Below are 17,141 nucleotides of genomic sequence, written 5' to 3' on the forward strand. Positions count from 1 at the left end.
TGGTGCTTTCATAAATCGTAGACTTTTAGAATTGGAAGGGTCTTTAGAGATTCTTTGACTTGTTTATCTGGTCTGTGAAGTTCAAATATTCCAATATAGGTACTTAGAGTAAATTAAATAGCAACTAGAATTGAGCATCAAAGTAAACATAATGATATTTATTTTATAATGGCCTTTTAAATGGTTGAAGTGTCCCTAATGTTAAAGTGTTATTTAGGCAAAGTTTCAGACAATTTAAGAACAGAAGTTAGGAGTAGAAGAAGAGTTTTTAAAAAACCGGATATTTTATTAGAAGCTATGTAATCATGTTTGAGAGTTTTTTTGTGTAGCTTACAGTAGTTACTGATAGCAGGCAAAGCCTGTTAGTCTTCAGGGCTCAAGTGTTAAGGTCCTCCCTCCCACACCAGCCAGGTTCCTAAGAAGATTCACTGACACTGGTTTGCACTTTGGACCTCCTTTAGGTCTAAATCCTGAGAGGGGTCCCTGGTAACTCTGAGGGCTACCCTACATTAGGAGTGAAGGCTTTGTCAAGAATGCATATAAGCAAGCAGTTAAGCTGTAGCCTTTGGCCTTGTCTGCCCTAGAAACTTAGTATCTTTTTTTTTTTTTTTTATAAATTTATTTATTTATTTATTTTTGGCTGTGTTGGGTCTTCGTTTCTGTGTGAGGGCTTTCTCTAGTTGTGGCGAGCGGGGGCCACTCTTCATCGCGGTGCGCGGACCTCTCACTGTCGTGGCCTCTCTTGTTGCGGAGCACAGGCTCCAGATGCGCAGGCTCAGTAGTTGTGGCTCACGGGCCTAGCTGCTCCGCGGCATGTGGGATCTTCCCAGACCAGGGCTCGAACCCGTGTCCCCTGCATTGGCAGGCAGACTCTCAACCACTGCGCCACCAGGGAAGCCCAAAACTTAGTATCTTTGATGAGAGCTTGAGAACATGATCTTAGGGAAGGGTGAATTTGCTATAACAACACCTCTCTGTGCCAGGGTTAGGAGACAGTCCTAGGTGAATGTAAGTAGAGGTCAACCTTTCCCTTCTCTCCAAAAGCAGCTGGGTTTTGGCTGAGGAGATGTGAGGCTGGCTGAATGCCAGTTAACTCAAATTACTCACTTGACCCTGGAAAAGAGCTAAATAGGCAAGAGCTGGGGGGATAGGGGGGTGGGTGGTGGTGGTGGTGGTGGTGTTTAAGTGAGTGAGTATGATCAGGCCAGATGACCCAAGTCAGCATTTAACCTGAGAAGCAGCAGAATAGAAGATGGAAGAGAAAACCAGACAAATAACCTTTATGTTTAAGGCCCTCACCTCAAACTTTGTACTTTCTGACACTGACCAAGTTGTTCCTGGATAAGAAAGGAAAGAAAATCCAGTTTCTGTAGAATGTGGAGATGGGGCAGAGTGAAGTTATTCTACTGTCTTTTCTTTCTTTTGCATTTTATAACTTTACTTCATACACTTAGGCTTGACTCAGAGTACCTGCTTTTCTCTTGGTGTGGGGTTAGGCTAACTGACAGAAAGCTGGAGGCAGTTTAGGGAAGAAAGGAGAGCTTGAGGCAACATTTGTGGCTAATGCAGCTTCAGGAAGTTACATGTAAGTGTTGGAAGCTGGTACCCAGCCTGGGCTACATAGAGAGCTTTTACTTCCATGTTATGGTGAATCACTGAAGGAAAACCAAAGAGCCAACTTCATCCTTATAAATCATTCTCTGTACTTCATTTTATTTACCAAATTGTTAAAAACAAAACAACATTGATTCAGCTAATTAAGACTTAACCAGTGACCTCCCTCCAAGCAACACAGTGTCAGCCCTGATGGTAGGAACGGGTAACATTTGGAGGCAGAAATTGCAAAGGTGGTGGGAAGGGTCATTTTTAAGTTACTGTCCTGTCATAGTTTTCCCTTTCCTCCCTTGAAGTGTGTGGAAAGTGCAGAAGGAATATAGAACTGCAGATCTTTCCAGAGTCTAAGCCTTGAACTTTGCTTTTATGAGGTTAAACGTGATAGATGGTGGAGAAAATGGTATAAATGAGGCATTTCTATAGGTTGGTGATGAGGATGGAGAATGCACTGACAAGTAATCTGCTGATCCAGTCGAGCTGCATGTGCATGCCCATGGAGCTCCCTGATGGATATGAAAGATGGAGGTGATTGGAGAGATCAGGATTTGGAATATAACTGCCATAAGGGTCAAGGCGATAAGGAAGAAGCTGTCTTCATGGTCACTAAGGAGGAGCATGGGAGACCCCTGGCTTTTTAGGGCTTCCAGAGGCATATATCCTGACCTCTCTAATTAGGTCAGATCCCCCAGTGTCTAGGCTCTCATACCATCCTGTACCATCCGGTACCATTTTTCCCTTCTGCATTCTCCTTTTTCATATTGTTAGTTTATTGTTTGTCTCCAACCATACCATAAACTCCATGAGGGCAGGGCCCAAGCCTATGTTTACTTACCATTTTATCCCCAGTGCTTAGTATATTGACAAGTACATAACATATAATTAGCAAATACTTGCTGAATGGAGTGGGACTGAATTGGAAACATTTACTGGATCCACTTTATCATGCAGAGGTATAACATTACCTCCAACTTACTGTTTAAGGTGAGCTTATTCTTCAAGCTCCTGGATGAAAAAGTGCTAAATAAGTAGCTTTTGGTCTAATAGATACTGAAGGACTTCAAAGAGTACTACTCACAGACAGTGAGGCAACTCACTGGGCAAGCACTATGTAAATAATGGGGTATTCTCCTTCACCCCCCCCCCAATTTTTTATTGGTACAGTCCTCACTGTCTAGTGGAATTACAGTTTTGTTGATAAATATTACCTTCTTTCTTTACGTTGGTCTCATTTCTGTAAAGTCTGCTTAAGGCTTTCAATATAGTCATCATGTGAATCTATAATGAGAACTCTGCAGTTCTCAGCGTAGGTAAAACTCCTACCTTCCCCAAGATGAATCTTTACCCACTCTTTACCCCTGTAAATGCTGACCAGTCATTGAGATTTCTGAAGAGGCATTCTCATCCTTCCCCTTGTTTCTGCTCTGTAATGCTTCTTGGTCTCACTGAAATTGAAAGGGGGCAGTTGTGGTTGGAGGTCTTGAGCAGAGATCTCTCTCATAATCTGAGGAAAGATGTCTCTCTCATAATCTGGCTGCAGTTCCTACTGTCGCGCTCTTGGATGATAGTGGTGTTTTTTTTGGGGGGGGAGCCCGCGTCAGGTCTTCGTTGCGGCACATGGGATCTTTGTTGAGGCATGCGGGATCTCTTCGTTCCGGCGCTTGGGTTTCTCTCTAGTTGTGGTGCTCGGACTTCTCTCTAGTTGTGGTGTGCGGGTTTTCTCTCTCTAGTTGTGGTGCGCGGGCTCCAGAGTGCGGGGGCTCTGTAGGTTGCAGCGCGTGGGCTGTCTTGTTGAGGCTCGCACGCTCAATAGTTGTGGCACACGGGCTTAGTTGCCCCACAGCACGCAGGATCTTAGTTCCCCAACCAGAGATCGAACCCGCGCCCCCTGCATTGGAAGGTGGATTCTTTACCATTGGACTACCAGGGAAGTCCCAGTGGTGTTGTTTTTAGCAAAGCCTTATTTCTGCTTGCCCATGATTGCTGTTATTAGTAAACTAGAAGCTTAAGAAAGTACCTAGAGGTTTTACTGTTCTTATGTCAAGTCTGTTAAACTGACATAAAAATGTACATTTATCAAAAACTTAAAACTTGACTGAGCTTTAAGGAATTGTCTGCGTTGGGCAAGAAGGTAGGTGTGAACAAACATTCTGTTTCACGTGGAGACTAGAAATGTAAATTTCAGAAACACTGGACAGCCTTTGAAAAATACTGATATTTTTTTAAATGAACAATTATTTCTTTTATTTTTTTTAAGAATCATTGTTATTTTGTTTATTTATTTATTTAGGCTGCACTGGGTCTTAGTTGTGGCACGCAGGATCTTTCAGTTGCCGCATGCAGACTCTTAGTAGCGGCATGCATGCAGGATCTAGTTCCCTGACCAGGGATTGAATCCCGGCCCCCTGCACTGGGATCGTGGAGTCTTACCCACTGGACCACCGGGGAAGTCCCGACAAATACTGATTTTTTTTTTCTAAGATATTTGGTAGGGAACGGGAAGAATCAAGATGTATACAAATAGAAAAAATTGGAGTGGGGGGAGGCACACAGTATTAATTAAAGCCCTTTAAAAATCTGAAGTATTTTTTTTATTTAAAAGTTTATTTGTAAACCTTAATTTAACTTTTAAATGTTTTACTACAAATAGACTGATAAGTTACAGAATTTTTAGGAGTCTGCAGAGTCTGTTTGTTTGTGTTTATTTTTTTTTTGATTTCTGAGAAGCAGACAGAATACTTGCATACAGAAGAAACCATCTCTGTCATAGTGAAACAAAGAAAGCTATTATGCTATTAACGTCTTTCACAATATTAAGTAGATGTAAGAAGCACTCATATTTATTAAAATAACTCAGGGATAGTAAATAATCAGTTTTCATTAAATAAGCTGTTGCCATTAGGATCATTTATCTACTTAGTCCCTGAGTTATTAGTATCATCAGTTCCTCTTTCACACATTATTTTTGATGTTTGTGGATTTCTCAAAATTGAAGATTTGCTCAGATTGAGGCAAATGCTGTTACCTTATTTTATTTTTCAGAATCTTGTGTTTCCACATGTGAGGTATATAGGAATGTGAACGAAGCAGGCAGAAAATAAAGGCAGATTCCTCTGTTGTATGAAAGCTTCACCACTGTGAAATAGCTGATTTGTTTGGGTCCTAGCAGTTCTTAGGCCACACCTGAAGGTGATTGTAAGTTGTTACATGTTCAGGTTCAGAATGGACTGCTTTATTTCATACAATGATAAATTTTCTCCTTGCCTTTAAATGATTAGCTCTTTGAACAAAGGACTATTACAGCTGTCCTATTTCCAATCTCTTCAGACCCATTCAGAAAATAGCACTGTATATGCCCCTATACCAGCTTTAAGATCAGAAGTCAGCAACAGGAAACCTGGGCTTCCCTGGTGGTGCAGTGGTTAAGAATCTGCCTGCCAATGCAGGGGGACACGGGTTCGAGCCCTGGTCTGGGAAGATCCCACATGCCGTGGAGCACCTAAGCCAGTGTGCCACAACTACTAAGCCTGCTCTCTAGAGCCCGCGAGCCACAACTGCTGAGCCCGTGCACCTAGAGCCCGTGCTCCGCAACAAGAGAAGCCACCGCAATGAGAAGCCCGCGCACCGCCGCAACTAGAGAAATCCCGCACGCAGCAACGAAGACCCAACACAGCCAAAAATAAAAAAATTTTTAAAAAAACAACAGGAAGCCTTTCCATTTAAGGGTTAGTTAGGCTGTATTACATGCTCATAGGCATGTACATGTAAATGAGCTACGACATTGGCCTCCTAGTTGCTTCTGGGACATGAGACACTCACCTTAGTGGCTTTCAGGTCCTAGCCCCTCTGTCTACAACAGTTTCTCCCACATAGCATCCCTAAGGCATACCCACTTCCCTTACTTCCTCCTTTAGAGCTTTGCTCCAATAACACTTTATCAGAGGCATTTCCTAACCGCCCCCCCCCCCGTCCTCTTTCTCTGTTTTATTTTTCCACAACACTTAGTGCCATCTAATATCTGTGTTTTACTTTTTTGTCTGCCTGTATTCCCCCACTATAATGTGAGCTCTTCATTTACATACCACCTAACTCTGTAACAGTCTAATAATTTGTCATACTTCAGTTTTCTTTTTAAAGAACTAACACATTAAAGATACAGTTGAAGCGTGCTGTGTAATCCTACCCTGATTCTTATCCCTTCCTTCATTCCTCAAGGTAATCATTATCATGAATTTGTTATTTATCAATCTTACGTCTTTTATACTTTTGCTACATCTGTATGCACCCTAAAAGCATCATTTTGCACTTGATATAACTGGTTTCAGCATGCACATTTCTCTCTGCAGTTTGCTTTTTAAATTTAGTGTGTATTTGGTGATGTCAACCATCTCTCTTCATTTTTTACTATTATATAGTAGTTAACTATATGAGTATAACTCATTTATTCTCTTACTGTTGAAAGTTTAGGCTTTTTTTGATATTTTGCCATTACAAAAGAAATGAACATTTGCATGTTCATTTGCAAGCATTTCTCTAGGGACCTGTCCGTGATGAAAAATTGCCAAGTCATAAGTATGATCCTTATTTATTTGCTTATGCCAAATTGCTCTTTGATGTTTTTGCTGATTTAAACTCTCACCAATATTGTATGAAAGTTCCTGTTTTTCCACATTCCTCTCCAGACTTGATATTAACAGCTGACTCTTAAAAATGTTTTTCAATCTGAAATGTTATCTTCATGAAGTAATTTGATTTTTCTGATTACCAGTGAAGTTAAACATCATTTCATGGGTTTTATTCATAGGTTTATTCACTGTTTAAGTTCACTCCTATGTTTAAGAACATGCTCGGCAAATTTCTTATTTGTACTGCTACACTTTTGTTCATTAGATATTGTTAGGCAGAGTTAATAAGTAAACATGTTCTTTAATGAACTAACACATTGTAGGCTATTATATATATATTTTTAGAAAAATGTTACTAATGCTTTACCCCTTAGAAATTCTAAAGAATTCTTTAAAAATATTATGAGCCTTCCTTTGCTCATTGACATTTAAGAAATTATACAAGCTAATGACCTAAATAATATAAAGAATCTAGTATGGTGGGATCTAGAGTCTGAGCCAACACATGTGAATTGCTTACAACATGGATAGCTGTTTTTGATTGAGGGTAATCTTTCCATTTAGTGACTAAATATGTATGTTTAATGTACCAGTAGTAGCCTATAGCTAAATGCCCAATTTGTGTCATTTTACAGAGTTGAATAAAAGAGCATTTCCTAGGCTTCCCTGGTGGTCCAGTGGTTAAGACTCCTCGCTTACACTGCAGGGGGTATGGGTTTGATCCCTGGTCGGGAAAGTTCCGCCTGTCACAAGGTGCAGCCAAAAAAAAAAAGAGCATTTCCTACAGTGGTGACTCTTTTCCTTCTTTTTTCTCATCCTCCAGGTTGTATCAGAGTAAGATGGACGGTAGCTTTGATTGTGATTGTGGTGAGCTGGAGCCACCTGATCACTAACAAAAGACATCTTCTGTTAACCAACAGCCACCAGGGCTTCCTGTTGAAATATACAGCAACAAAGGAAGGAAAGAAGCAAAACGGAAATAGTGCTTACCAGCACCTTAGAATGATGCTGCTCAGGACCAGTCCAACACTGAATGTATCTGCACTGTGAGGAGAATGTTCATAGAAGCCTGTTGTGTGCATATTTATTCACATTTCTGTTAAATGTTAAACCCTTCAGCACAGTAAATCTGAGTGCATAGTATGTCATTTCATTCCGTTTGAGTTTCTTGAGTGTTTTCTTTAAATGTCTGCAGAGTTGCTGCCCCTTTCTTGAACTATGAGTACTGCAATCTTTTTAATTCTCAGTATGAGTAGAGCTTTTTGAGCTTTAAATCTAAGGGGAACTCAACGGGCCTGGTTGGCATATGCAATGAAACCATCTTGCTGTGGAAGCAAAATTATTTTTTTTCTACCTTTTTGAAAGATCTTTCCTTTTGATGCCAGCTTTCTTCCTTATTTACACAAGTTCAACAATTCGAAAGGAAAAGGCAATAGTAAGGGTTTCAGAATGGCAGAGAAATTTGAAAGTCTCATGAACATTCATGGTTTTGATCTGGGCTCTAGGTATATGGACTTAAAACCATTGGGTTGTGGAGGCAATGGCTTGGTTTTCTCTGCTGTAGACAATGACTGTGACAAAAGAGTAGCCATCAAGAAAATTGTCCTTACTGATCCCCAGAGTGTCAAACATGCTCTACGGGAAATCAAAATTATTAGAAGACTTGACCATGATAACATTGTGAAGGTGTTTGAAATTCTTGGTCCTAGTGGAAGCCAGTTAACAGATGATGTGGGCTCTCTTACTGAACTGAACAGTGTTTACATTGTTCAGGAGTACATGGAGACAGACTTGGCTAATGTCCTGGAGCAGGGCCCGTTACTGGAAGAGCATGCCAGGCTTTTCATGTATCAGCTGCTACGTGGGCTCAAATATATTCACTCAGCAAACGTACTGCACAGAGATCTCAAACCAGCTAATCTTTTCATTAATACTGAAGACTTGGTGCTGAAGATAGGCGACTTTGGTCTTGCACGGATCATGGATCCTCATTATTCCCATAAGGTATGTGGAAAGTCAGCTGAGACAGACCTTTAAACTGATATACATCATCAGATGTAAGTGCTTATGTTTCCTTTGTGTGTTGTGGCAGAATTGTTAGTTCATTGTATTAAACTTTACATAGTACCTTTTTTCCATTCACAGTCTCCCTGTGTTTGAAATGAAGGTTGGAGTAGAATCCTGATTAAATACAAATTCTTAAAAGTGTATCGTTATTTATTTTATTGATTTATATATCTATATTTATTATATAACTGAAATTCTCCCTTATTTGAAAGTAGGGTATATCCTTATGTGTTTAAGGCAGAAGGTGGTCCTATCTGAAGGTAATAGGGGTTGCTATTTCAACTTTTATGCCTTTTTTGGTCCATTCGAGCATACCATTCTGTTTTGCCTTGTTTAGTAAACTTAGTTTAGTTTGAAATCTAAATTCGCATAAAGATAAAGTAGGCAATAAGAATAGCCAAAAGGATTCATAGTAACTTTGCCTTAAATAAAAGCTTGCTTTAATTTTCTGAGCCGAACTCTGGTCTTTTAGTTTTCAAATGAAATCATATGTGGGATCCTGATGTTCAAAATATAAAAACGGAGCTGCTTTGGTTATAAAGCATCCCTGGGAGGCCTGCTTGCTTGGCTTCCCATAGCACATGTCTAAGACAAATCTTTTCATTTTCATGTATCATCTCACACTGAGTCTAACTTAATTAAAAAAAAAAAAAAACTTTAACATAGAAATTGAGTACCAAAATGAAATGGATGACCAACCACTTCCTCTTTATGGATAACAGTGCAGTATTGTAGATAGAACACTGAACTAGAAGTTACACTATCTAAAATCAAGTTAATTTCTACATCCAACTAAGCTATATGACCTTAAGCAGATTCTTTAATCTGAGTGTTAATATCTACCTTCACATTTTCTCAGGGTTGTTTTGAAGATGAAATAAGGCAATATATGTGTAACTGTTTTTGTCAAACAATTCATAAATGTAAAAGTAGTAAAAATTGATTAGGAATGGGATATGCAGTAAAGCCAGGCCTGCTGGATTGTCAGTAAGGAGGTTGGCAATGCATTTTTATTTTATTTATTTTTAAAGTTAATTAATTAATTTATTTTTGGCTGCGTTGGGTCTTCGTTGCTGTGCACGGGCTTTCTCTAGTTGCAGCAAGCGGAAGCTGCTCGTTGTGGTGCGTGGGCTTCTCATTGTGGTGGCTTCTTTTGTTGCGGAGCATGGGTTCTAGGTGCACAGGCTTCAGTAGTTGCGGCACGAGGGCTCAGTAGTTGTGGTGCATGGGCTTAGTTGCTCTGCAGCATGTGGGATCTTCCCGGACCAGGGCTCGAACCTGTGTCCCCTGCATTGGCAGGTGGATTCCGCGCCACCAGGGAAGCCTCAGCAATGCATTTTTAAATAGCACCTCTGGTGCTCTTTCCTGCCTTTCTCTCATTGATTTAAAGCATACCTGCTCCTTCATTAACTTGAGACTTGAAGTGAAAAATAGCTCCTCCTCTGAAACCTGTTTTGAATATGTGGCCTAGAGTTAACACTAAATTCTTCTAGCATACTTCGGTTAGCAGACTTCACGTGAACATAATTTTATAGATGGTATATTACAGGGGGAGTTTAACCTCCATTCAGGCTCACAAGTGCAAGAGACTTGAAAATAGGCATAGAGATCAACAGTATTGTTTTAGGATTTTACAATTACAGTTTGTTTTTAGATTAAGGATTCTTCAGTGAATCGTGTTTTTTATGTACTGTTATTCAGCTAAAGTAAAAAGTATATTTTTGTTTCTTTTTCAGGGTCATCTTTCTGAAGGATTGGTTACTAAATGGTACAGATCTCCACGTCTTTTACTTTCTCCTAATAATTATACTAAAGCCATTGACATGTGGGCTGCAGGCTGCATCTTTGCTGAAATGCTGACTGGTAAAACCCTCTTTGCAGGTTAGAAATTTTAAAATACAGTGGAAAAAATTATCCCAAAGAGAAATAATTTTGCATATATCTATGAAGCAAGATTTATATAAGATTTAAAACAATTTATTGTAGTTTAGAATATTAAAATGAAAAGATAAATGGTTTTAATATCTAAAAAATTAAGAAAACTTACATATTCACTGAATTTTTCACTCAATAAATTTAGTCAGAATTCTAGTGTTCTTTAGCATATATCTTCTTAAACATAATTTCATATTTTGTAGATCCATAGTATTTGTTGGTTATCTGTTAAATGATACCTGAGTTGCCTGATTCTGTCAGTGTTTGTCACTTCCTGGTAAAATTTTTTAGCAGTTGTTGAAAATTCAGTAATTCTTTCTGTGTCCCCTATCAACCCTGTTGCTTGATTTGCCATATCGTGTTGCCTGACTGCTGTGATATTTCAGAAACAACCAGTTTTTGCAGAGTTTGGTGCTATGAAGGAGTCTAAAAAAGTGCGTGAGAGAGTTTTTAGTTAAGGTGGATTAAAAAAAAAAACTCTCTAAATAACATAATTTTCGATCTTAAACTCTTTTAAACTTTAAACATTTAATTAAAGAGAATTGTTTGTGAAATGATTTGAAAGATTCAGTGATAGTTCCCTTCTAAAGCCTCTTCGGTAGGTTTGTGAACCATCCAGTAAAAGCGACATGAGGGAGATCTAAGTGTTGATTAGTATAGACCTCAATATATTAACAGAGCAGTAAAGGCAAGGACTAAGCATTCATTGGAAATCTGTGTATTTTTAACCTTTGGTAAGTGTCCTAGCCTTATTTTTCGGTCTTACTCAGTATCTCCACTTGGATGGCTAATGGCATCTCAAATTTAACCTACCCAAAACTGACCTCCTGATACTTCTCCCTCATACTTTCTCTTTCTGCTCTCTTCCTCATCTTAGTAAACCAGACCCACTTCTTAGTTGCTCAGGCCAAAATCTTGGCATCATCCTTCACTTCTCTCAGCACAGATCTTGCAGGCTCTTCCTTCAAAATATGTCTTGAATCTAACTGCTTGTTAGTATCTCTATCACTACCCACCTCCTGCCAGTTCAGTAAACCATTATGCCTCTCCTGGTCTAATGCATGACCTCCTGACTGGCTTTCCTGCTTTGACCTTTGCTGTCTGTGGTCTAGTTACCACAGAGCAATGTAGTAGTTCTCTGAAAACATAGCTCATGTCATTTCTCTGTTCAAAACTCTATAATGGCTTCTTATCAAATTCAGGATAAAGTAAACTCTTTGTGTTCTGGTACCACTGACCTCATCTATCACTTCCCCCCGAGCCACTCTACTTCAGCTACACTTGCCTAATTGTTGTTTCTTGGACATCCCAAGGCCACTGTCTCCTGTAGGCCTTTGGGCCTTTTCTCATCTTCCTGGAACTCCTTTCCTCCATATGAATGTATGGTGTGTTCCCTAACTTCCTTAATTTTCAGCTTCTCAGTGAGACCTTCCTTGGTCATCCTTGGTTGTTAATATAAATTAACCCTACCCCCAACAGTGCTCCTGTCCCCCTTAGCTTACTCTGTTTTTCTTCATAGCATTTGTCACCGTTTGATGTGAATGTTTACAGAGTTATTATCTGTCTTCCTCCATTAGATTGTGAGCTCCATGAAAGCAGGAACTTGCTCAGTTTTGTTTCACAGATGTATTCTAAAGTGCCTTGCTCATTGTAGGCACTCAAGAAAAATTTTGAATGTTGAATGAATTTCTAGAAATAAGTGGAAAAGCAAATGAATGGTTTTTTAAAAAATTTTAGTTGCCCATTTAGCCTGAAGTGTTTCCCCTTTTATTTCTTTAATAGTGGTCCTGAAATGTTAACTGAGCCTAATATATAACTATAAAACTTTTTGTTTCACAAATCTAGTGCAGGCTTCTGTTTTATTGATAGTGAAATTAAGTCATTACCGTTTTAAGTATTCTCAGAGTTACAGTGAGTTAATTAGTGGTACAGTTAAGACTAGAATCTAGGTCTTTAAATCTCAATTCATTGCTTTTTTCACTACTTTATGATACCTTAATATGAGGCCAGACTTCAAGTCAGTTTCTTATGGAAACAAAGCAGCTAAAACTAAACGTATCAGTGAGCAGTAATTGAAATAGATGTGCTTTTTGAGCAGGTTGATGATGATATTCAGTGCAGTGAAATCTGCTGATTAATGATTCAGTTAAAACCATTCCCCCCCCAGTGTTCATTACAATATTTAAGTTACTTTCCTATAGCTTTAGAATGTTTATTGCCAATAAGCAAACAGTGTGTTTATTCCTGTTGTATTTGGTGTTTTTTTGATCTCAGGTGCACATGAACTTGAACAGATGCAGCTGATTTTAGAATCTATTCCTGTCGTACATGAGGAAGATCGTCAGGAGCTTCTCAACGTAATTCCAGTTTACATTAGAAATGACATGACTGAGCCACACAGACCTTTAACTCAGCTGCTTCCGGGAATTAGTCGAGAAGGTATTGTGACTGAAGAGTAGGCATCATGTAATGGTGTGTTTGTGTGTAAGCAGGATTTGTGTAGGGAAGCTTTAGCTTTTTATCCTTAGATATGTAGCATTCTCTCAAATAGTCTTTAGACACTTTAAGGTATACCTAAAACTTCAGCTCTGGTTTTCCCTTTTTTGGCCTGGCACTTAGGCTGGGATCTGTTTCTTTGCTCTGAATAATTTTCTAGATTCCAGAAAGTAACCCCTCTCTCCTGGTTCTAACTCCATCTACTTTTCCAGCTTATACCTCTCATTGTCTACGCTAGGTGAACCTATTAATTACTGACTCTCACTAAGCTGGAATGGGGTTCTGTGAGGGTTATATGATACATAAGTGTGGGTATGAATATAAATGTGATTTAGGTATGAAAGAGGGAGTTGAGTCAGGGAAAGCAAAGCTTTCAGAGCAAGGAAGAGAAGGAGGAAAGATCAGAACTCCATATGAACAAACTTCCTACATAAAAGTTGGCGGATCACTGTTAGTAATATTAGGTGCTAAATGTGAGAGTTTGTGCAAACTTGAAAGTAGTAGGAACTGGGGGAGAATCAAAACTGTTGACCACTAAAGTAATTAATTTCATATCTCAAAATAAGACATATCTTTAGGGTTTGTTGATATAAATAAGATACAAAAGTCTAACTCCTGTAATAGTTATCTGTAATAAGGTAACATTCTTTAAAAGAAGAGAATTAGACATGAAAAACATCTTTCTTAAAAGTTGATTGTGTCTTACATGTTCAAGAATTATCATACTGTATTTAGCTACATCAGTGCCAGGATTGTAATAGTTCTTTCATGAATCATAAAGATAGGGATATATAGTTTCCTAAACATCTTAAGCTTTTCTCGTGTTCTGTTCATGATCATCAGAGGGAAAAAGCAAATAAGATTAAGTACATATGAATTAACACATTAAGACTACTAAGAACCCTGTTCCCATTAGTGTCTTTAGATGAATACCCAATCTTTTAAATTTCCCTCCATTCTTACCTTTCATCCTCCCTTTCTCTATAGTTTACCACTTATTTCTTTTTTTTTTAATAGATCTTTATTGGAGTATAATTGCTTCATAATACTGTGTTAGTTTCTGTTGCACAACAAAGCGAATCAACCATATGCATAACACATGTCCCCATATCCCCTCCCTCATGAGCCTCCCTCCCATCCTCCCTATCCCACCCCTCTAGGTCATCGCAAAGCACCGAGCTGATCTCCCGTGCTATGCTGCTGCTTCCCACCAGCCAACCATTTTATATTTGGTAGTGTATATATGTCAGTGCTACTCTCACTTTGCCCCAGCTTTGCCCTCCCACCCCATGTCCTCAAGTCCATTTTCTATATCTACCTCTTTATTCCTGCCCTGCAACTAGGTTTATCAGTACCATTTTTTTTTCTTTTTTAGATTCCACATATATGCGTTAGCATACGGTATTTGTTTTTCTCTTTCTGACTTACTTCACTCTGTATGACAGACTCTGGGTCCATCCACCTCACTACAAATAACTCATTTCATTTCTTTTGATGGCTGAGTAATATTCCACTGGATATATGTGCCACATCTTCTTTATCCATTCATCTGTCTGTGGACATTTAGGTTGGTTCCATGTCCTGGCTATTGTAAATAGTGCTGCAATGAACATTGTGGTACATGTCTCTTTTTGAATTATGGTTTTCTTGGTATATGCCCAGTAGTCGGATTGTTGGGTCATATGGTAGTTCTTTTTTTAGTTTTTTAAGGAACCTCCATACTGTTTTCCATAGTGGTTGTATCAATTTATATTCCCACCAACAGTGCAGGAGGGTTCCCTTTTCACCACACCCTTTCCAGCATTTATTGTTTCTAGCTTTTTTGATAATGGCCATTCTGACCAGCGTGAGGTGATACCTCATTGTAGTTTTGATTTGCATTTTTCTAATAATTAGTGATGTTGAGCATCTTTTCATGTGTCTCTTGGCCATTTGTATGTCTTCCTTGGTGAAATGTCTATTTAGGCCTTCCATCCATTTTTTAACTGGATTGTTTGTTTTTTTGATATTGAGCTCCATGAGCTGTTTTTATATTTTGGAGATTAATCCTTTGTCTGTTGTTTCATTTGCAAATATTTTCTCCCATTCTGAGGGTTGTCTTTTTGTCTTCTTTATGGTTTCCTTTGCTGTGCAAAAGCATTTAAGTTTAATTAGGTCCCATTTGTTTTTTTATGTTTTTATTTCCGTTACTCTAGGAGGTGGGTCTAAAAAGATCTTGCTGTGGTTTATGTCAAAGAGTGTTTTTCCTATGTTTTCCTCTAAGAGTTTTATAGTGTCTGGTCTTACATTTAAGTCTTTAATCCATTTGGAGTTTATTTTTGTGTATGGTGTTAGGTAGTGGTCAAATTTCATTCTTTTACATGCAGCTGTCCAGTTTTCCCAGCACCACTTATTGAAGAGGCTGTCTTTTCTCCATTGTATGTTCTTGCCTCCTTTGTTGTAAATTAGGTGCCCATATGTGCATGGGTTTATCTCTGGGCATTCTATCCTGTACCATTGATCTATATTTCTGTTTTTGTGCCAGTACCATACTGTCTTGATTACTGTAGCTTTGTGGTATAGTTTGAAGTTGGGGAGCCTGATTCCTCCAACTCCATTTTTCTTTCTCAAGATTGCTTTGGCTGTTTGGGGTCTTTTGTGTTTCCATACGAATTGTAAAATTTTTTGTTCTAATTCTGTGAAGAATGCCACTGCATTGAATCTGTAGATTGCTTTGAGTAGTATAGTCATTTTCACATTATTGATTCTTCCAATCCAAGAACATGGTATATTTCTCCATGTGTTTATGTCATCTTTGATTTCTTTCATCAGTGTTTTATAGTTTTCTGAGTACAAGTCTTTCTCCTCCTTAGACAGGTTTATTCCTAGGTATTTTATTCTTTTTGTTACAATGGTAAATGGGAGTGTTTCCTTAGTTTCTCTTTCTGATTTTTCATTGTTGGTGTATAGGAATGCCAGAGATTTCTGTGCATTAATTTTGTATCCTGCAACCTTACCAAATTCATTGATTAGTTCTAGTAGTTTTCTGGTGGCATCTTTAGGATTTTCTACATATAGTATCATGTTATTGGCAAACAGTGACAGTTTTACTTCTTTTCCAATTTGTATTCCTTTTATTTCTTTTTCTTCTCTGATTGCTATGACTAGGACTTCCAAAACTATGTTGAATAAGAGTGGGAAAGATTTACCACTTATTTCTATATCTTAGCCTATACTTCAACACCATTGTAGTAAATAGACCGATTTCCTCTAGAGCACTGCTATCCAATAGCATTTCCAACGATGATGGAAATTTTTTTTATTTGCATACATTTGGGAGCTCAGCCTGACTACTTTCTTTTTTTTTTTTCCTGCGTTGAGTCTTTGTTGCTGCGCACAGGCTTTCTCTAGTTGTGGTGAGCAGGGGCTACTCTTCCTTGCGGTGTGTGGGCTTCTCGTTGCGGTGGCTTCTCTTGTGGCCTGTGGGCTCTAGGCATGTGGGCTTCAGTAGTCGTGGCATGCGGGCTCAGTAGTTGTGGCTTGTGGGCTCTAGAGCACAGGCTCAGTAGTTGTGGCGCACGGGCTTAGTTGCTCCGCGGCATGTGGGATCTTCCCGGACCAGGGATCAAACCCATCCCCTGTATTGGTAGGCGGATTATTAACCACTGCGCCACCAGGGAAGTCCATCAGCCTGACTACTTTCTTTGTTACCTCTGCCTCTTTCTACCTGCTATCTACTGTTCCCAAATGCTAGGGATTTTAGAGTATATTCCTCTTGTGTAGCTGGATATGTTTCCTTCTGAGGATGGTAATTATGCTGAGTCAACCATCCATAACTCGATGCCTCAGATTGTCTCTTGCCTTGAGACACATGGGCCCTGGCCTAAGACTGACTCTTGCAGGAGAACCAAGAACAACAGCTTGTTGTATCATGAAATGACTTCCTAGATTAGGGTAATATAATAGAGAGGAGTGGAGAAAAGGTGAAAATATAAATGGCTATATAAATGTCAGCTATTTTTCATGTTAATGAGAGATTGGGAATTGAGAATAGCATCCTTTCTAGAGTGCAGCTTAGTTTTAGAGAGAAGGTCTAGCTAGCTTTTCCTTTGAGACAGAAGGTATGGTTAAGTAGATGTGTGATAGACCATAGTGAAGAAGTAGGGATTGAGATAAATGTGAAGTTTATCTGTTGAGAATAATGGGAAGATAGATAGCATAAAGAGATAGTGAGGAACATTGCTAAGCAATAGCAAAGGCCAAATTGAAATTCCACAGTATGTATGAATTTGTAGAAAGCTAGATATATATGTGATTTTGCATCTAGTTTTTATCAGCACTGTATGGCTAGGAAATGGAGAAAGTGGAAGGTAGGAATAATTCAGAATCGAAGATTGGTGTCAGTCCTAAGGCGTACAAGTGTGTGGT

The 17,141-nt window shown here is 38.9% G+C and overlaps 1 protein-coding gene across 4 annotated transcripts in view; it reads left to right on the forward strand.

Annotated features, from left to right (window-relative positions):
• Positions 1-17,141, forward strand: part of MAPK6 (mitogen-activated protein kinase 6) — a 34,245-nt gene that overhangs the window by 12,886 nt on the left and 4,218 nt on the right. For all 4 annotated transcript variants that reach the window (XM_036836467.1, XM_036836464.1, XM_036836465.1 and 1 more), the window contains 3 exons: positions 7,060-8,240; positions 10,040-10,184; positions 12,513-12,677. In XM_036836467.1, the coding sequence (XP_036692362.1) occupies positions 7,686-8,240; positions 10,040-10,184; positions 12,513-12,677 (865 nt within the window). In that variant the 5' untranslated portion in view covers positions 7,060-7,685. The remainder of the gene's footprint in view (positions 1-7,059; positions 8,241-10,039; positions 10,185-12,512; positions 12,678-17,141) is intronic.

This window comes from Balaenoptera musculus, chromosome 20 (assembly GCF_009873245.2).
Source record: "Balaenoptera musculus isolate JJ_BM4_2016_0621 chromosome 20, mBalMus1.pri.v3, whole genome shotgun sequence".
Taxonomy (NCBI): domain Eukaryota; kingdom Metazoa; phylum Chordata; class Mammalia; order Artiodactyla; family Balaenopteridae; genus Balaenoptera; species Balaenoptera musculus.